The sequence below is a fragment of the Sycon ciliatum genome, chromosome 2 (genome assembly GCF_964019385.1).
Source record: "Sycon ciliatum chromosome 2, ocSycCili1.1, whole genome shotgun sequence".
Lineage (NCBI taxonomy): Eukaryota > Metazoa > Porifera > Calcarea > Leucosolenida > Sycettidae > Sycon > Sycon ciliatum.
Window position 1 is genome coordinate 30,900,667 of NC_088644.1, and position 20,378 is coordinate 30,921,044.

General features: G+C 48.0%; 2 protein-coding genes across 2 annotated transcripts in view; one reads left to right on the forward strand and one right to left on the reverse strand.

Moving 5' to 3' along the window:
• LOC135809667 (diacylglycerol kinase eta-like) overlaps positions 1 to 15,885 on the forward strand; it is a 29,063-nt gene extending 13,178 nt beyond the window's left edge. The window contains exons 15-29 of the mRNA XM_065323074.1: positions 151 to 238; positions 665 to 1,570; positions 4,076 to 4,524; positions 5,180 to 5,532; positions 6,589 to 6,724; positions 7,923 to 8,160; positions 8,792 to 8,899; positions 9,295 to 9,375; positions 10,204 to 10,380; positions 10,883 to 11,010; positions 11,791 to 11,893; positions 12,346 to 12,426; positions 12,780 to 12,872; positions 13,871 to 13,910; positions 14,709 to 15,885. Of these exons, the coding sequence (XP_065179146.1) occupies positions 151 to 238; positions 665 to 1,570; positions 4,076 to 4,524; positions 5,180 to 5,532; positions 6,589 to 6,724; positions 7,923 to 8,160; positions 8,792 to 8,899; positions 9,295 to 9,375; positions 10,204 to 10,380; positions 10,883 to 11,010; positions 11,791 to 11,893; positions 12,346 to 12,426; positions 12,780 to 12,872; positions 13,871 to 13,910; positions 14,709 to 14,860 (3,133 nt within the window). The 3' untranslated portion in view covers positions 14,861 to 15,885. The remainder of the gene's footprint in view (positions 1 to 150; positions 239 to 664; positions 1,571 to 4,075; positions 4,525 to 5,179; positions 5,533 to 6,588; positions 6,725 to 7,922; positions 8,161 to 8,791; positions 8,900 to 9,294; positions 9,376 to 10,203; positions 10,381 to 10,882; positions 11,011 to 11,790; positions 11,894 to 12,345; positions 12,427 to 12,779; positions 12,873 to 13,870; positions 13,911 to 14,708) is intronic.
• A 1,160-nt stretch (positions 15,886 to 17,045) lies between these two features.
• Positions 17,046 to 20,331, reverse strand: LOC135810826 (uncharacterized). The gene is made up of 6 exons (XM_065324256.1): positions 20,162 to 20,331; positions 19,214 to 19,435; positions 18,835 to 18,900; positions 18,340 to 18,417; positions 17,893 to 17,962; positions 17,046 to 17,490 (listed from the first exon to the last, which is right to left on the reverse strand). The coding sequence occupies exons 1-6, from the start codon at positions 20,204 to 20,206 to the stop codon at positions 17,273 to 17,275; spliced, it is 699 nt and encodes a 232-aa protein (XP_065180328.1). The 5' UTR covers positions 20,207 to 20,331; the 3' UTR covers positions 17,046 to 17,272.
• Between the last annotated feature and the right edge of the window lie 47 nt (positions 20,332 to 20,378).

The window sequence follows — 20,378 nt, forward strand, 5'->3', positions numbered from 1 at the left end:
AGAAGAAGTAGATGGCTGCACCATTACTCACACGCTTCTTTATCACATGCACATTGATCAGTGATCTGATGGCTGCTGATGGCAATACAGCCTTGACGTTGGCTCAGTATCGACAGGATGTGCCTATTCTTTCCCCCGTTTGTCGTACAGGGACTTGTCCAGGGCGGTGAGCAATTTCATCGAGAACATTTATGTCATGTCTGATTTGACTGACATGAAGGCCGTGCTCAACCTGAAGGTGAGGAGAGACATTATTCTTTCGCTGCTTGCTATTGTTTCTGACATTACTTGGGGAGTGACGGTGGTTGTGCAATTAGTTGATGGAGCCCAGCAACTACATTCATCTGTTTTAATAGTACATGTACATGTATTATGTGCTTAGATGTTGGGGGGGGGGGGGGACAGCACTGTGGGGTCCATTGAAGCCTGTACTAAGCCGCCTGATTCCAGGCTCCAGATAGTTGACACGTCTGTATTCCAGCGCACAAAACCAAGTGGTGTTAGAGGTGTTGCCGGTGTCTCCTTTGCCTTCATGCATCTTCATCTCCTTTGCCTTTGTGTACGAGTATAGTCTCGTTGGAAGGCATCACAAACCTCAGATTGTATGTCTAGCGTATGTGTAGCAGTATAATCATCAGCTTCTTGTCTCTGTCTTGTGTTCCAGTGCCGGTTGTTGCGACTAAACCTACAGCAGCTGACGCTGGGCCTCACCGAAGCCGGTGTTCTCAAATCGGACATCTCCAACATCAGCGCCTTCCGTGGTCCAACGCAGACGCCATCCCTGGCCACTAGCCAGGAATCGGTGGGTGCCTGCAGGAATGTGGACAGTCTAGTCAGCGAGAACAGTGACAGCTCGGTCAGCAGGAATGCCGACAGTGTTCTCAGCCGGAATGTAGACAGCGGTGTCAGCGACCAAGACGACTCGTTGGTGGCGTCGGCCAGCAATGCTGGTGTGTTGGCGGATGGCGACGACGACTTTCCCATTCCCATACCGGATTTCTCGGAGGTGCACAAGCGCTCCGTGGCACGCCAGTGCCGGTCCGTGCTGTCACGATCCTCTAGTCTGCAGAGCCACGCGTCCACGATCACGCCCTGCGTGTCGCCCAAGTCCGGCTCCATCGGCTATCGCAGCATGGGCGGTTGCAGCGCCAAGTCGGGTGACACGGTCACGTGCGGTGGCAAGGCACCCGTCACGTCCACGGCCAGCTTTTCGTCGGACATGGCCGACAGCTCCACGACCACGTCGTCGTCCTCGCTCACCAGGAAACACTCCTGGGTGAAATCAGGCAGCCATCGCGTCAAGTCCAGCAGCCATCGCGTCAAGCGCATCTTACGCCGCAAAACCGTGACTTCGCTGCACCAGGAGGATGGGGAGATGAAGAGGGAAATTGCTGCAATCGACACGAAGGACACGGGCCATGATACATCACCCCGTTCTCCCCAGGGACCAGTGCGGAGTTCGTCCGACGTGATGATATCGGAGCGACAGATCAAGAGATGTCGATCGTCCTCCATTGCATGTGGTGAATCATTAGCGAAGCATCAGCACTTTGCCACGCCGAAAGTACTGGTAAGTTTACATCTTTCTCTTCCTTTCTCCCCTGGCAATTATGGAAACCAGAATACGTATTTCCTCGAGAACTGTGCTTGAATACAGGACTGAGATAGGGCAGTTTAAAATGATGTGCCCTGCTTCCTCAGTAGACTGTGCAGTAGTGGCACCAATATCAGCAGGTCTTCTCTGTCCATGTCATCAAGAATGCATAACCCCTGCGAAATGCTACACGTTGTTTAGAGTGTCATATTCTGCGTGCGTGTTTATTTATTCATTTATTCAACATCTCCTGGCTTGTTGTAAGACTGCCAATATTTATGAGAAGTCGGGTGGTAGCCATCCACGGCGAACTAAATAATAAGGAGAGAAACAAAAGAGAGTACTGCAAGGAGAGGCATGACGAAAATGGTGAGATTATTTAAGACGAAGAAACAGGGAGGTATTGGCATGGGGTAATGAGAAGGAATTACGTGTTGATCTGGTGGACACAAACCAGTTATACTTAGCAAGGTGTTTGGGAACCAGATCTAATATGATCATGTGTACAAGGGTGCAAAGATGTTGCTGGTGTCGCTCTAAAAGGGGAGATACTGAAGCTAAACTGTAGAGACGTTGGGAGGAGAATGTTTGATCTTTGCGAAACAGGATTTTCAGAAGCAGACGCTGGTGTATTTCCGGAGTTTGAACAGGAGCCTGAGACAGACTGCACCACGCTGTATCATAATAATCAAATATAGGTAGAATATATGACGTAAAGAACAATTTTCGGCAATGGTCCTATAAATGTTGGCGGTGATTTTGCAGCATGCCAAGGGAGGAACTAGCTCGCTTGCATACTGACTGGACCTGTGGGGACCAGGACATATGGCTGTCGATTATAACACCAAGGTGTTGATGAACAATATTGATGTTAGCATTGGCTCCTGGAAAGTGCACCCGGCTGAATGGGCGGCGATGGGCTGATGAACATGGCTTCGGTCTTCGCGGTGTTAGGCCTTAGCTTCCATCCATGTTATCGTGGAGTTGATGCTGGTCTGCATGGAGGTAACGATCGAGGTTGGACGGCGAGCTGTCAGAGCACAACAGTGCAGTGACGTCAGCAAAAAGGCTGACGTCTGGTACTAGAGAGGGCAGATCATTTACATCAGTTAGAAAAAGGAGTGGACCCAGTATGGACCCCTGTGGAACACCAGGCACTACAGGTAAGGAATCGGACAAGGAAGCAGAGACACGGACAGTTTGATGATGGGACGACAAATATGACGACAGACACTGCAGAGCTGTACCACGTACTAGAAAAAAATGGACTCGAGCTTAGCAAGTAGGCCTCGATGCCAGACTGTGTCGAACGCTTTTGATAGATTAAAAAAGAAGAGACCTACATGCTTCTTCAGGTTACAATGTCCGTGAATATCCTGGATTATGCGTGTCAATTGCAAAGTAGTTGAATCGCCACGACAAAAGCCGGATTGTGCAGAGGAGAGGGCAGGGGCGACATGGTGGTAAAGAGATTCATAGAAAATGCGTTCACAGACCTTGGATATAGCAGGTAGGACAGAGATGGGCCTGTAATTAACAGCTTGGGAGCGTTGTCCTTTCTTAAATATCGGGACATCAATAGCAGATTTCCACGCAGATGGGAAGACTCCTGCACACAGGACATGTTGAAGAGCAAGCACAGGGGATAAGACAAGGAAGGCACCAGCAGCTTAAGGACTATATTCGGTATACCGTCTTTTCCAGGAGACATGCAGCTCTGTCTACGCGTACGGTACTCGTATGCGGGGGGAGAGGAGCAAGAGTGATTGATTTGTGGTGTACGAAGCTCTATGATTTCCCGCTTCAAATCCTGGAGCTCGAGCTTCATGGACAATAAATCATCGTTTCTGTTTTGCTTCAAGGAGATAAGCTCCTTTGTCAAGCATGATATAGCTTCAACCAGGCCAGTAACAGTAGTTTTTAGTAACTTTCTACGGACATACCGGTTTCGGCGCGGGCTTGCGGCAGAACTCCCACGCCTTTGCTTCTCAGTTGCACGACAAGTTCCGGCCGGGAGGGACTGGAGGGCTGGTCCAGGGACACTCGCTCAGCAATCTTGATCCGGTCGGTGAATCCAATTAGCGCTAGGTCCATGCACTCATTAAGTGCCATAACGGGGGGTCTATAAGAAGAACGGGCGGGGTTGAACCTGAAATTTGCTGCTGCGAGGCTAATCCCCGGAGCATGAAAATCAACAACTAACCCCTACCGTACTTATCATCGACTTCTATTTATGTCTGTGTCTCTCCTTTTTATAAAAAATAAAAAAGACCAAGGAACTGCAAGTTACGCTATATGTCCACTAACACCACCAGTTACTAAACAATCAGCTCATGCGATAACATTGCACATTGCATTCCTTGGTCCTTTTTATTTATTTTATAAATTAATCCTTGGCTCTCCATCCGAGTCCATTCTCTCCTTTTTCTTTTACATTCTTTACCTATTCTTGTATTCTCTGTAATCTGTTCTTGTGTACAGCAAAGTGAGGAGTTTGTGTTCCAAATGAACAAGCTGACCTCAGCACTCGACGCGATATTCGCTATCATTGATCCGGCGCACGAAGACGTAGAGAAACGTTCCAGCGTTGACGTCTCTAGCTTTGTGGATCCGGACGTGCGGTCGCGGGCGCTCATGTACTGCTCGTCTCGGCGCGTCTCGGCTCTTCTGGCCGATTCGGTCGCCGAGTCGCAGCAGGGCGGTCACACAGCCGCGGCCTCGGTCACCAGCGCGCCTAGCAGCACCAACATCCGGGACGTAACCAACGGCAACCTGCTGCGCGGCCAGCGTCGCTGCTCCGAGAACGATGCCTACATGTTCACCGGCCTGACCCCGCTCAAAAGCATGGAGCACATGTCCGCGTCGTCGCTCATTCAGCTTGCCAAGTCTCCGGACCTGGAACGCCACCGGGAACTCTCCAAGAACCGAAGGTGAGTGTTGCTGCAGGCGCTCAGTAGTACTGTGCGCTAAAGTACTATTCCCATTCCTCTCGCTGTGTCATTTAGCATGGTTTTGTCCCACTCGTTTACCTAGATGTAAAATAGTACTTTATTCATGCAATGTAAAACGGTGGAGACCATGTGCAATAAAACGATGAAAGTAGGAAGAAATAGTGTAGAGAAAAATTAGGATGAGTGTTGTACGAAAACTTGTCTGAATCCTAATTTTTCTCTGCACTATTTCTTCCTGCTTTCATCGTTTTATTGCACATTGTTTCCACCGTTTTGAATTGCATGAATAAAGTAAACACAAATGTTGAATCAGCTTGTCTTATAGATTGCGGTTATCAAATTATTGTCTCCTCGCCGTTTGCTAAAATAGTACCGTAAAACAGAATGCCTTTTAGGTGATATCTAAAATTTGGGTGCCTGGTTTCTCTACCGAAATCACCGAAAATACCGTGTTTTACAGTATTCCAAAGTTAGTGTGGCATATAGTCCTGTTGTCAAGTTGACTACACCACAGCCTCTCCTAAGCATACGATTACTCACTGTCAACATGTGCAGCTGTGCAACTCGAGCAAGTCTCTCGCTCGGGGGTGCTTAACTGGCTGTATATCTCTTCTCTGTACATCTTCGCCTACAGCGCCAGCGAGTGGGAGCTACACTTGATCACGTCAAAGAACCGGCAGGGTCAGCCAGCGCAGGGCATGCAAACGTTCCGCCAGCACCAATTTGTGCAGCGCCCCAAGCCACTGAATTCCTCCACGAGCAGTTCTAGCGAGAACTCGCTGGTCAATTCATCCGTGGCCAGCCTCGGCACGAGCAACAAGAGCGTTCAGATCTCGTTGCAGAAGCCGTACACGTCGAGCCAGTCCATCGAAAGCCAGGATGATCGGCAGAGCTCCGGGCAGGCTAGCAGCGCGTCTGGCTGGGCACCTAGCACCCCGACTTCACTGGGACATGCCCCGGCCAGCTTCCAATCGCTCTGCGCAACTGGTATGTCTTTGTCGAAAGGAGAATTCCGTGGAGGGAGAGGGGGGGGGGGGGTATGCACAGGTAGAATGGAGGCAAGTGTAACAAGTGAATCCACCCATATCAGTTAGGTTGAGAGCATTGTATGCATGCTCCATGCAGTATTAAGAGTGCTATCCTGCTCTCGCACCCAGTTATCACCTGTGTCCTGGACTTCTGGTATTTGCCATTTTTATTAAAGTGACGTAAAAGTCTGGACTCCGGGTGTCTACCATACCATGGTCTGTCAGAGAGGGGTGATCTAATTCATGCCGAGTGCGGTCTTTAGATAAACAGATTACATGCCTTCAAATGAGATGCTTGAATACTCTTAACCCTTTATGTACGATGTGTGCGTGAATCGATCACATATGATTGATTCATGAATCATGATCGATCCGTAAAACCTTCGTAACTCCATCATTTCTTGTCCGAATGCAACAATCGAAGGGTCTATTTGGTAACTGAAACTCCAAGCTTTCCAATGCAATAATCGCCGAATAGCTATGATGTACGAATCCAGAAATATCGCGCGCCGTATTTTTGTCACGGCAAATTCAAATTTTTATCGATCTCTTCGCCATTTTAGTGGAAAATCCCTTTTCGTGTTGCCTTTGACCAACTCAGCACATGATAGTGACGCAGTTGGCTGAAGTTCGAATCGCCTCGGATTTGAGCGTTCTGCGATAGAGGAGAGTGGAATGGCGTTGATGGGGAAAGTTGCTCGCATATTGGGCTTGGAGACGACTTTGCTGTGTTCCTGCGCCTGATTTGTGGCAGCTAGTTGATGGAGCCTGGTATCCTGGCGTTGCTCTCGCCAGGAGCTTTCCAAAGAGCCCAAGACTGTGGAAATGGAGCGAAGGAGGCCAAAGTTATAGCCTGTTGAAGGTGAAAATTGAATGCTAGGAAAATAATTAACTGTGCCTTTTATTTCATATATTTATATCGTTATCTCTTCGCCGTCTTTTAGAATGTAGCGTTCTATTTTTTGAATCTATTTTTTGTTTTTTTCTCATTGTATACATGTGTTGTACTGTGCAGAAATGCGCAACACATCCGGTCCGTTCAGTGACAGTGGTGTGAGCACAATGTCTGCCGGCACGAACACCGTCAGCATGGCTTCGTCCTCTCATTCACTGCATCGTAACATGGCTCAACAACCGCCGCCAGAGTTCCGGTAAGGCTGACCCGCCGTTGTGTGCAAAACATGCATGTACCGTATATTACGGAGCCAACAGCCAACCCAAGCTCCGTATCCCATTCTATTCTTTTTTATTCTTTTTTATTCTTTTTATTTTTTATTACGGAGTATAAGCCGCACCCAGCTTTTTTTGTCATGGAATACAGACCTGTACCCTGTGTTTCATGGTTCATTTGACCATCGTAGGGTAAAGCCTTTTTTGTGTGAATTACAGCTTATACTCTGGAAAATAGGGTGCATTGGTTTCAGTTGCATGGCCAAGTGTTGTTGGTGTTGGACCTGTTGGTGGAAACCCCTCATCGAAATCAGTGTCACTGGTTGGCTAAAAAAACAGGTCTCTCCAAAGGGTCCTGCCGTGCATGCATGGCATTCATTGACTGCATGCATGAAGTTGTCATTGACAACCTTGCAAATACTATGGAAACTGGGAAGCTGATATGGAACTGTGCCCCCCCCCCTGAGGGTATGTCCGTGAATGTTACCATCCACCAGGATCCACCGAGGTGGGTGTGTTTGTGCGGGTGTGGGTGTAGCCCCTGCTGCATCAGTACATTTTGTATTCTCCGAGAGTCAGTATTCGACAACAATGAATTCAGCATTGCCACTTTAGCGGATTGTGAATGGGGTGACTATCCTGGCCGTCCTTCTTTACAGATTGGAAAGTTGGACCCTGAGGCAGCACTATGGTCGGCGGCTAGAATCCTCCCAGCTTCAGTGTGTGTGCTTCATCCTGAAGTCAATTATGGCTGGTAGATTGATGAGCACATCTCCTTTCTACAAGTCCTCCAGATGTGGGGTGACCTTGAGGAGATGGTGGATCAAGTCAGAGGACGCTGACTTAATTAAGTAGCGGGACCCACATATCCCGATTGCCAGATAGATCGTCTCCCTGGTCAGCTGTTGTGTGTACCCTCATAGCATCCACCGCATGTAACCTGGGATCGTTGGAAAGATGCATTGAAGACTGATTTGGCAGCGGTTGGTGGTCCTCTGCAGCAGCTCAGTGCCATAGTCCAAGATGGGCAGGATTATTCGAGGTGACCTGGACTGCTTGTCAGCACATAACCTAGATAATGATGTGGCCGCAGTGAGGGTTAACCCTGTAAATCTCCTGGTGGCGGAAATTTTCTGAGTTTCCCCATGCTGTTGTCTGATCTTATGTGTCCATGCTCAGGTGCAACTTGGCATGTTCGCAGCCTATTCCTCAGGGTGAGCGTGAGATCAGCGTGATGAACAACTACTTTGGCATTGGGCTGGATGCTAAAGTCTCACTTGACTTTCACAACTTACGCGAGGAACACCCAGAGCGGTGTCGGAATCGTGTCAAGAACCTCATCTGGTACGGGGTGTATGCTGGACGTGAGATGGTGCAGCGAACTACTCGCTCACTTCATAAACGTATCAAACTGGAGGTAGGTGAAATGGAGCGAAGTGGACTGTGTGTGTGTGTATATGTGTGAAGTGGACTGTGTGTGTGTGTGTGTGGGGGGGGGGGGGGGGGTATGTATGTATGTGTGCGTATGTGTAAATGTATTTGGGTGGCTGGGTGGCTGGGTGGTGTTTGACTGTGTGAGTGTGCGCGGGTGTGTACGTGTGTTCAAGCGTTTACATGGGTGGTTATTGCTAGTATTTGGTGGTGTCAGCAGCTATCCACAATGATCTTGTGGAACGAACTTAGTTCATGGGCTTGCTTGAGGCACGGAGTGCTATTAGCCTATTATAATTATGTGAAATAGTGGTTGCGACTTCGGCGATGATTTTTTAGGAATGAGTTTGCTCCCACACTGGAGCTCGCGCTATTCCGCCGACTTGACTTGACACTTGACTGACTCACGACTGCCATCCAGAGCACACGAGAAGTCCATCGAACCTTCGACTCGGCAAACCTGCAAGAAAGCACCACTCCCTGCTCCCTGCTCCAGTGTGGGAGCAAACTCATTCCCAATAATTATGTGAAGTTGCTATTTTCATACTACATAATTGTTAGTACTTTGAAGTAGGTTGAGAGGATATGTTTTGCTTGGTTGTTTTTGCTTTGCTCAGTGCGATGGCGTCACTATTCAACTACCTCGTGTCCAAGGCATTGTGATTCTCAACATTCCCAGCTACATGGCCGGAGCGAACTTCTGGGGGACGGAGAAAGACGTGGATGTAAGTTATGGTGTGAGATGAGTGCCGCATCACTCGAGGGTGATGTCCGTGTGGTAGTGGCTTTGTGGACTGGTGAGGAGGCTTACTTTGCCACATCATTCAGTGATGATGTTTGTATTGTACTGTACTGTACTGTATTGTTTATTTACGGATTCTCCAGAGGTAAATGGATACCTATCATGGGAGTCTCTCCAAACCAATAGAATAATGAAAAATAGAAGTGGTGCTGTGGTGCTGGCAGTGAGTTTGTGTGCTGAATCCTTTACCTGCCTTCTGGACTTTCTGCCCAGTGTCACTTTGTGTATTATTGCCGTAACGTGTCATCCTTGCCATGTATGTGTATGTGTGTGTGCGCTCGCGTTTGTGTACGCACACTTTTGCTTCGCCCTTTGTAGCGCTTCTCTGCACCGTCCTTTGAGGACCAGCTGTTGGAAGTCGTGGCAGTGACTGGATCCATTCAGATGGCCAACTCAAAGGCAAGTCCATGCTCACTAAACTGTTACGACATTTTGTAGTTGCATTCAATGGGGTAGATTCCCATTACATCCACAGTGCCTGTTCTATAGGAGACTTGCATTATGATAGGAAAGACGCTGCTTTTCTGTACGTTTCTATGCCATAACCTGTCCAACACCCGTCCAAATACTGTTGTGGACCTTGAAATCCGTTGTGAGAAGTCAAGCGGCCACGGGGCGCTGGCCGTGCAGCCATGGGCTATTCTGGATAGGTAGACTGCAGTCACTGTGCAGTCTCTCTCTCTCTCTCCCTCTCCCTCTCTCTCTCCCTCCCTCTCTCTCTCTCTTCACTGCATGTACACCTGCATTCACATATTAGTAATTTTATAATCTGGTTCTATTCCACGTCTGAGATGGATAGACGTTGTCAAGAAAGACTTACAATGCATTAATCTGTCGCTTCTGGATGCTGTGCAATCTGCTTCTGATAGAGCTGCTTGGCTCGAAATTGTTAACAGATGCGTTGACCTCATACAATGAGTGAAATGCGAACTGTCATTATTATTATTATTATTATTATTATTCCTGGTTTTGATAGTCAATTTTTCTTCAGACTTTTCCTGTTTGTGTCCTTCCCTCTAACCAGTGAATCATACTAGTAAATTCATAATATTTATTTGGAAAACAGACCACCTTCTTACTGTGTGTTCTTGAGACGACACTGGAAATGCTAGCATCTGGTTTAATAATACTGGAAAGGGGTAAAGAAGCAAGCAGCATTATTGTGAGCAGCAAGTGAGCAGGATACAAACCTCTCTACCACTTTATTCCTGTGCGTGCGCCCAACAGGTTCTCGGCCTGCAGTCGAACGGGAACCGTGTGGCGCAGTGCTCCATGATCCGCATCACCATCACCGGTGAAGAGCCCATACCTGTGCAGGTGGACGGCGAAGCATGGCTGCAGGAGCCCGGTGAACTCGTCATACGCCACAAGAACTGCTTACCGATGCTTTTCCGTGACACAAAGGTAAACACAATAAAACTGCTTTTTTCATCTTCTTTGAATTCTTGTCGGTAGAGTGTGCCCGTGGACGTGCATTTCCTCTGTAGAAGCAGCAGCAGTATTGGTTTTCATCACTGTTGCATGCCCAGGCCACTGGAGCTGGAAATATGTGTGCTTGCCACTCAACAACATTCAGCAGCAACAGACATTCTGTTCTAAGTCATGATGTACTTTGGCAATAGCCTCACTTCATGTGTTGTGTTGTGGAAATATTACACTTGTGCTTTGTTCTGTTCTTGATAGATGATACTGAATTTTTCTAAAGCCTTTTTCTACGATTTATTGGCAGCATTTGCATCATGGTTGAAGCCACCTTGTCTCTCTTTCTCTCTCCCTCTCCCTTTATTACTTTATCTCTCTCTCTTTCTCTCTCTCCGTATCCACTTCCTCTCTTCTCTCTTCTATTTCTCCTCTCTCTCTCTCTCTCTCTCTCTCTCTCTCTCTCACTCACTCACTCACCCCGCAGAGCTTCATGAGTAGCTTACACTCATGGCGGCCATCGTCGTCCAAGGTGTCAAAGACGCGTGCACTCTCCGGAGAGGAGTTGACAATCATGAAGCCGCTGGAAAGCAAGGTGGCCTTCCTGATGTCAATGTAAGTACATGTATTGCGAACACTCCAGCGACGACGACAGCATGCTCCAATATAACCAGAGTACATGAATCTAGGGTGTGCTTGGTTGGTACCACCTAGAACAGGATCCGCCAGAGCGGCATGTTTGGTTGGGACTACTAGTACACCTGTTCTGGGTTGGCCGGAAGATGTTCTGCTTGCTCTGGGAATGCTGTATTGCAGCCTTTTCGGACCAAGACCATTCAATTCAGCGTTCAGAAGGCTACAGGTTCTGGGAGTTTCATGTTCATACGTGCGTTTATAAGGACAAAGTGACACTTTCAGGGAAATTTTCCGCACAAATCCCTATCTAGTAGGGTGCACTCACCTAGTTTCGGGGGAAGTGCGCAAGTTCGATTGAGAACTAGGAATGTAGGACGAAGGGAGTGTCTCAACTTCCTCAGACCAAGACCATTCGACTCGGCGCCCTGCAAACTAGAAGTAGTGAGATTTTGATTGTAGACCCTACTAGAACTTCCCCTTCAACTCCCACTTATGTGCACTACATGCCGACAACAAATGAGTACTCCTGGAATTTTGCCGTGACAGCAACCCAGTTGAGCTGCACACTCTTGCTTTCGTTTACTAGTACTCTAAAAATAATACCACTGGCTTTGCGTATGCATGTACATGTACCTGTGACTTGGACGGGGTGGGATTTGAGTATACATTTTCGGTTCTTTCTTTCTGTGGTTGTTGTTGGTGGTGATGGTGATGGTGGTGGCACTGACGGCGGCTGCGGTGGTGGTGTTGGGTCTGCAGATGCTCACAGCTACCTGGTCCGATCAACAAAGAGGACAAGCAGGCACTGGTGCAGACCAGAGAACACCTCAAGGCGTCCAGCAAGTCCATCTTCAGCTCCTCGGTTAGAACTTGTCAAACATTTGTGATTTTCCTGCACTGCACTGCATGTGTTAGGTGGCCATGCACATGTACTTGTTCACTGTACCTTGTCCTCTTCTCAGTGTACTGCGGGGAATCGTAGAATCCAGGCAGACATTACAGGTGGACTGAGACACAAGACCACAGTGCCTGAAAGTAGAATCTGATGTAGATGTGTTGACTCTCTGGATTTGCGGCTTTGCAGCGGATAATTGCAATGCGCCCCTGTAAAGGCTTCCAGGCCAGATCTGAATGCCATAGCCCAGTGTCTACTGTGTATAATGTCTTCCTAGTACCGATGGTAATTGCTCTGCAGCCTATCTTGTTTTGTTTTCTTAGTCAATAGCAATCAACATCATGACTCTTATGCCATGCCATTGGGTGTGCTGTGTTGTGCTGTGTTGTGTTGCCACTCCTGTTGTACTGTGGATTCAGCTACCCTCGATGGTGGCCGCGGTGGAGTTTCTCAACCGGCTGCGCAGCTACCTGCAGATCGTCATGCGCATTTCGGACAAGGTAGGTTGAGATTGAGGCGTGCCATGTAACGACTAGGATTCTACGCTTAAGCCTGTGTAGTGCGTGGTAATACATGTTGTGGCTCCAATATGCTGTGCATTCACTGCGGAAAGATATGAATGACGTGTCCTTGTCTCTGCTTTTGCTCATGCCGGTTTGTGCATACTCGTTCACATCATAGTACACTGTGCCACAGTCCAACAGTGTTCCTCGCATTGGTGTTGATGTTGGTGTAGGAGCGGAGGCAACAGGTTGCCAAGACAAACATGTACTTGACACATCCCAACCAGGTGCATGGTATACTCATTATTACATGCTGCAATTGCTTTCTTCCCGCTTTCCTTGTTTCGCAGGCTGTCAACTCTTCTTCAAGTGTGCGAATAGCAGCAGTTGTCAATGAGTTGCTAGTGGATGTAGAGATCGTGGAGAAAAGCTTGCAGCCATTCGTGAGTGCACTATGTACATGACGTGTAGCATGGTCCTGCTGAGATTTGCCAATGTGTAAATCATAGGCCCATAGCGCAATGCCACCTTCATGACATCATGCAGCTTCATCCACACAATGCAGAAGATCAAAAGCAACGCTTTCCCTTGTAGTTCGAGACGAGGTTTCGGACGAAAATGACGTTCCGGCACCCACAATAAACATAGGGATCGCACTTTGATTCAAACGAATAAAGAAAACGAGGAATGTTTGTACGAGAGATGGAGAGCTTGAGTGCACGAGTATACCGTAAAGTTCCATGTATACGCCCACTCGAAATAACGCCCATGCCCGAAATAACGCCCATCGAATCGACATCCACGCTCAAAGCCCGTGAGTTCGCCCATGCCCGAAAACCGCCCAGGGTGATGCTGTACCTGTGTATGCGTATGTGTGCAAGATGTTACGCATGCTTATGAAAACGCAAGCGATGCAACATGCGCCTTGTATAGGCCCAGTCCTGAAATAACGTCCCTGCCCAAGTATACGCCCAGTTTTCAAACCCTTGTTCTGTACACACCCGGGGCTTATTTACGGAACTTCACGGTAGAGCGTGGTAATGTAAGCAACATAATGAAGGTGCTATGGACTGGCTCATATTCACAGTTGTATACTCTTGGTGATGGACTGTTGCTGTCACAGACAAAGGAAAGCCGTGCTATAAACCTACTGAAAGCGGCTCGTGGTGGCTTGAAATTATGTTTCCGCAAACCTCACACAGCATTTTATGTAGATTATTGGGCTGTCAGAGAAATTTGTCATCATTTTTACCGTGACCAGTTCGTTTAGCCGCATGCATACGCGTGTGTTCTAACTGTCACTCGACCAGTTCCTATCATGCTGTGTCAAGTTGATGTCTCTGAATGTTGAATCGTATTGCTGCTGCTGTGCGCACGTGTGCGTGTGTGTGTGTGTGTGGGCGTGCATGTTTGGGCCATGTGCAACTTGTGCATACATCAGGAGCGTTCACTTGCCAAGAAAGAAAGCGGCTCTCGCTCCTGTAAGTTGGTGCTGCATTGCCAAGCTGCTGCCTTGTTTGCCTCACATCACTTGTCTCAAGTACGTTTTGTACTACGTATAACTAAGGATAGCGTGCGCGCAATCCGAAAATCTGCCTCTATCATGGCGAGTTGCATACGTGCAATGAGTTTCTGCTAGGAGTGTGTTTTTATTACTCCGCTGCTCGCTAAAAGGGGGCTGGAAACGTACAACTACCACGTGATGTGAGTTTTCGCCATCGGTGAACCCCATAGAAAGGGTATCAGGAGGTGCACACTCTTGGGGTGTTATAATTATACTCTCGCTGATACTTGCATGATGTGAAACTCAGATGTTGAGCCAGTAATAAATAGAGGTAGAAAGGACCATATGGATGCGAGATAAGAGTAACTGTCCACCACTGTAACTAGATACTATAATACAGTTCTGAGACATTCGACGACCTGACACCTAGCTCCCACACATCTCCGAAGCGGTGACTATAACAGCCTTCCAACTCGGCAACTCTGTTAGTCACATGTTCCTTTTCTTTCCCCGGTGTTTTCCTTTCATGCTAGATGAGCTATCCTAAGCTACGGGCAAATCTGAGTTAGGGGCAGCAGCCGGTTCCCAGGCGCCCGGTTCCCAGGCACCCAGTCCCCAGGCACCCGGCCCCCAGGCACCCGGTCCCCAGGCGCCCGGATCAGAGACGTTCGAGTGTATTATTATGTATTCAAGCGTGCTTCCTGCTGTGTACACCGAACTAGCACCCAGGATTGTGAAGCAAACGAGTGACATGTTGTTCTTGTGTGTCCTGCAGATGGTAGCAGCTTGGACGTGTCGGTGACGGAAAGTGACCCCAAGCCTGCACAATCACCACACCAGACTCAGTCCAAGTTCAAGCTGGCGGTCCGTGCAAAGGCGTTTTTCAAGCGTGATGCGCCGACAGTTGACCCCAATGACGCAGACTAGCAATGCTGCTGCTGGCCGTTCTCGCTCAACGACGCCACCTCTCTCAAGTGTCACTTTAGTCGTTCTGGGCACTCTGTATTTTCTCTACTTTATTCTATATTGCTCCTCTGGGCAGCCCTCTCTTCGCACGTGCGGCCTTCTCCTCGTTCGCCTGACACTCTCTGGTCCACGGGCATGTGCACTTTAGTGACTTCGCAACTAGTGTCAACTTTCCTGTCTACTTTGCATCTAGGTTGGTTGCCATCTAGTCCACACCTAGTTTTCCAATGCCGCCAGGCTCCTGCCCCCCTGTATACCTGCCACACACCAGCATAGCTTTAGTCGATGTTGTACGCCAGTGTGTGGTTTGTTCAGTAGCGAGTGAGCCCCACTGATTGATTCACTCGCGCCAACACACCGCCTTAACTCGCCAAGACTAACAACGAATACTGAAATTCGCCCATGCTCATCGGCATGCCCGAGTAGCTGGCATGCACTGACCAGTTCAGTCATGTCACCGCGCAACGCGCGTGCAACCGTAGCTCCACCTGTAGTCAGTGAACTTGTGGGCGGTTACAAAGCCGGATGCGTGCAGCCGGCCAAACACTGTTAGCCTGTAGTGTATTCATGCATGCGTGCTTGAAGGTGGCAGTGCTCACTCAGTACTAGTGCACATCACTAACTGTTACTAGTGATGTGCACACTAGGTTCTCACTTGCTGAAACGTACACACTGTGCTCTACACTGATTTTCATTGTCATAGTCCGCATATAAAGAGATGTCCTAACAAACTTTGCCAGATGTATGGTGTTAACCCCAACTCCTTTCCCTAGGCCTTGAATAACTGGATAAAGCCGTTTGCTCGACTTTTTTTTCGTAACAGAAATCACGCGCGCCCTGTTTCTCCCATATTTATTTTGGCTTTGCTTCATCCATTCTATTCTACTGTTTCTAGTCTCTGATGATTGGAGTATTTATTCTTCTAGTACTGGCATTGCGTATATGTATACAGAACAAATGTACTGTATTGACTCCACTCCGGTGATTGCTTGCTGCCAAAGCACAAACATGTATCCATATGGGGTATGGGGTGCTTGATGGTAACGGACATTGTGCAGAATGATTAGTTGATTACTAGCTTTTTTTTACTACAGTACCGCTCAATGAAATACAATAGAGAGGTTCCGCACCACGTAAAGTTGAGCAACTTTACGTTAGTGGGCGGGAAAAACCCGTGAATTCGCGAGTTTGCACTCCACTTACGGAAAGTTGTCTACGCAGAGTACGTAGATAGTGCTCTGATAACGTAGCTGGTCCGTAAGTGGATTGGGGTACAAATTTATGACTCTCTCCCCAGGTCGATCTGGTCGTACACTGCCATGTTCGGAGTTGCCAAGGGCAGCTACGTGATTTGAAAACTCCGTATGGCGGAACCCAGATCGGCATGCAGTTTACGTAAGACTTTCCGTAGATCGACTACGGTTTTTACTAACGTAATTACGTTATGCGGAACCTCTCTAATCAAACGAAATCAATGCCGATTCAAAATACAACTTTCTGCGATGCGACACGCGATTTGCGACAGGTGCGACAAGAAACTGCCTGTCGCGAGCCGTCGCAAGGCACCTGTCGCAGAAGTCGAAGAAAGTTCAACTTTTGCGACATGCGACGCACGACATACACAAATGGAGCCGGAGTACAGTTTCTACCCTGGGTGCACGTTCATTGCACGTGCATAGTACTACTATAAATTGTAGTGCGCCGTCGCAAACATGAAATGATCGATTGTGAACCGTGTGTTGCTGTCGCAGCTCGTCGCGTCGCAAGAAATTGTATTGTGAATCGGCCTTTAATGCGCCGCTGGGTACTGTGCAACTCTAAACCTGCGAACACTGGGATGTAAACTGGCGCATGGCGCAAAGCTTACTCACGCAATCAGATTTCATTGAGCAGCACTGCATGTACACGGTAAACCTGCTTGAAGTTGGACCATGCACATAGTGACATTGTCTGTTCTTGATTCCCCCTTTTCCGAACAATGCAAAGCAGCTGCATGCTAGCTTTCATCCCTGGTATAATAAGATGCTCTTCCCTCCCCCCCCCCCCCCCCAACATACACACACTTTTAGACACACGCACACCCACACCACACAGCAGCCACCCACAGGCAGACATGTACGTGCACAACCGAAAGCACCATTGCCGATTCGAGAACACACTTCTCAGTCAGTCGGCAAGAAATAACGGCGACACGGGTGAATCAGTACTTGACGACTCCATGCGGTGAGTCAATTCAGTCCGGTAGAGATGAGTATCAACTGATGTCAGGAGTGAGCCAAGCGAGCATGTCCTGTTAGCTAGAACTGGCCGCCACAGTGTAGCTAACAGAGAGGTGCAAAGTAAATCAAGTATTCCTACAGCTGCACGTTAGTGTTAGAAGAGATATGTCGGTGCAGTAGGCACGTACAGAGTCGGATGATCTTTCTCAGGTATGGTCGGATGCTTGTCAAAGCGCCACTTGAGCACTTCTCTGATCGGCACCTTGAGCTCCAGGAACAGATTGCAGTAGTGTATGTGTGCTCTGCCCATGCGACCCCTTCCGTGATAGCGGATGAACGGCCGACACACACCCTTGGATGTGTAACAACGATCTGAACACGCAATCAACATAGCACACGGTACAAAGTATAAGTATAAGGAGTGCCAATACTTCGCCCATTGGGCATCATCAGGGCATGTTTGTGCAGCTGAGAGCCTGTTCGTGGGAATGCAAGTGTATATAAGACGTATAGAAGGTACACCGTAGTGTCTTCTATACAGGCCTGTCTCATACAAGCCTGTTTTCGAATACAAGCCTGAGTTTTCGAGATGCGCTGTCGGCACATAAGCCTGGTTGTAGTGTTGACATACATAGAAATACCTGTCTTTTATAGATGCCTGTCTCATACAGAAGCCTGCAAATATCCCCCCAAAAAGTCATATAATTATAAGCCGCGGCTTTTATACACGCCTTTAAGGTGCATGTACTGCAATAACAGTCACAGGAAACTTACGGATATAGAGGTTGGTCTTGTCGGGACCGGCATATCTCGGCGACGCTGCAGCCTGCGTTCGCTTCAGCAGCTGCCAATGCAGGCACGTTACCGCCATGATACGGGAATACACAGGATACACACACACCACACACACACGCACACACATATACATACACCACACACACATAAACACACACATACACACATGTATGCACACATAAACACATGCATGCACACATAAACACACACATACACATGCATGCACACACACATACACCACACACACGCATGCACACACAAACACACACACGCTATAAATTAGTATAGCCAAAAGAATGTGAGTACTTGAGAAGAGTTTTGAACACCGGAGCGCTGAACAATGACAGGTCACCAATGTAATAATTATTTTACTTTGTTTTTGAAGAAAAAAAAGAGGATGGGAGAATTCACAGACACAAACCTTACCTGAGCAATCGCATTTCCAGGTCGCTTGAATGTACCACTACATTGAGCAATAGCATCTGAGATCATCATTCCATTGATCTGCGATGAGAGAGAGAGAGAATGAAAGGGAGAGAAAGAGAATGAGAATGAGAGAGAGAGAGAAAGAGGTCCTCATAAGGTCTATGTCACATCTGCGTTTCTGTGTTGCCGCATAAGAGCACATGCCAGGGTGCAACAGGGGTTTCAGCCTTGCAGAGTTACAGAGCTACAGCGGCATTGTAACTGAACTAGCATGGCAATTACTTGCTGATGAGTAGCACCGAAAACAGCCAGGATAGATGAAATCTAACCCTTGCAGGCTGGAGCAGGCATACTCAGCCCTCAAAAGAAACCAGTTTAAAGTCATTGCTAACATTTCGGCTCAATGACCATTTTCAGTGTACTGCCTAGTCCTAGGTCACCGAGCCCCCATACACACGCACCCACATCACACCACATCACACTACACATACTGACCATAGATGCCCAGCGGGTGATGCGCTTCTCGTGCATTCGAATACCTGTCATGCTACCGTTCACTTCCTGCATTGGCAAGCGCAAACACATAATGTGTGTGTGGGGGGGGGGGGGGGGGGCAATACACGCACACACAGGTACATGCACACACACACAGGTACATGCACACACACACACACATACACACACACACACACGCACACACACATACAGGCGCCAGTACACAAATACTCATACACGTGCCTGCTAACAGCAAAAAAAAGAGCGTGCAAGCAGAACACTTGACAGGCAGCTGATGCTAAATTAAGACAAGAGGGAGAGAAACAATACGCCGCCCAGCAAGACAAGAGGACAAGCCAGGATACTGGCAGATACGTACAAATCTGAAGAGAATTTCTTGCTCTGGTGAGAGTTTGTACTTCTGTATTTCCACTTCTTGTGACCAGGACTTCATTTGTGTCTGGAAAGAGATTTTCGGCTGTGCATTGGCAAGCTCTGGAGATGTCCGTGCAGCAATAAGTTCACGATAGGCCTGCTCTTCGCCACTGGTATGAGAGCCAAAACGGCAAGGCTGACGGAAAGCAGTGGTAAACGCCGCGCTCTGCAAACCAACAAACAGAAATTACAAGCAGTATTCGTAAGAATCGTCACCACAATCAGTCCAATGAGTCTGGACTGAGTCTGTGCACATGTGTGTGTGTGTGTGTATGTGTGTGTGTATGTATTGTATAAAAGACCAAAAAGTAGGGATTCACTAGACAGAAAAAGCCACTTCATAGCTGTGTGGTGTAGACCAGGCTGAATAGTGGCGGTCAATTTTCCGCATAATCCTTGCGTAATGGACTGTTTTAGGCCGCCTGATTATGTGAATATTTCAGAGATTTGTTCACGCAGTTCACTGGGGATAGGTATGTGTGTGCGTGTGTGTGTGTGTGTGCGCGCGCGCGCGCATGTATGTGTTTGTGGGTGCGGTGTGTGTGTGTGTGTGGGGGGGGGGGGGGGGGTTGGAGAGAAAAAAAGAGAGAGACATAGATCGATCGAGAAAGATAGATATTAGATAGATAGATAGATAGAGAGAGATGGAGAGAAGGACGTACACTATGTACGAGTACACTTTGCACAGGGACAGGACTGCAATCAGGTTCTCGTCATGTCCAAGATGTGATCAAAAAAACCAATCCTGGGACATGGTGCATTTCATAGCCATCTACATGTCAACATGTTGTCTGCTACAAACTCCGAAAGGCAGATTGCCCATTAACCAATAGATAAAAAGATAAATACAAAGATAAATACAATTTACGTAAAGTTCAATTTCATTGCTCACCCTGCATCCCGGCAGATTTGAGCTAACTGCTCGTAGCAACGCCATGCCCGTTACCTACACCTTTCTCATCTGCAATTGGTTTGAAGTCTCCTCAAATCGAAGCTACAAATCAGCGATGAAGAACCAGCACTTCCAGTACAACCCTACAATCTACCAAAATAAAATTAATACTGCCAGGTGTCTTGTGACGATCTTTGAATATCCGTAGTTTTCCTGT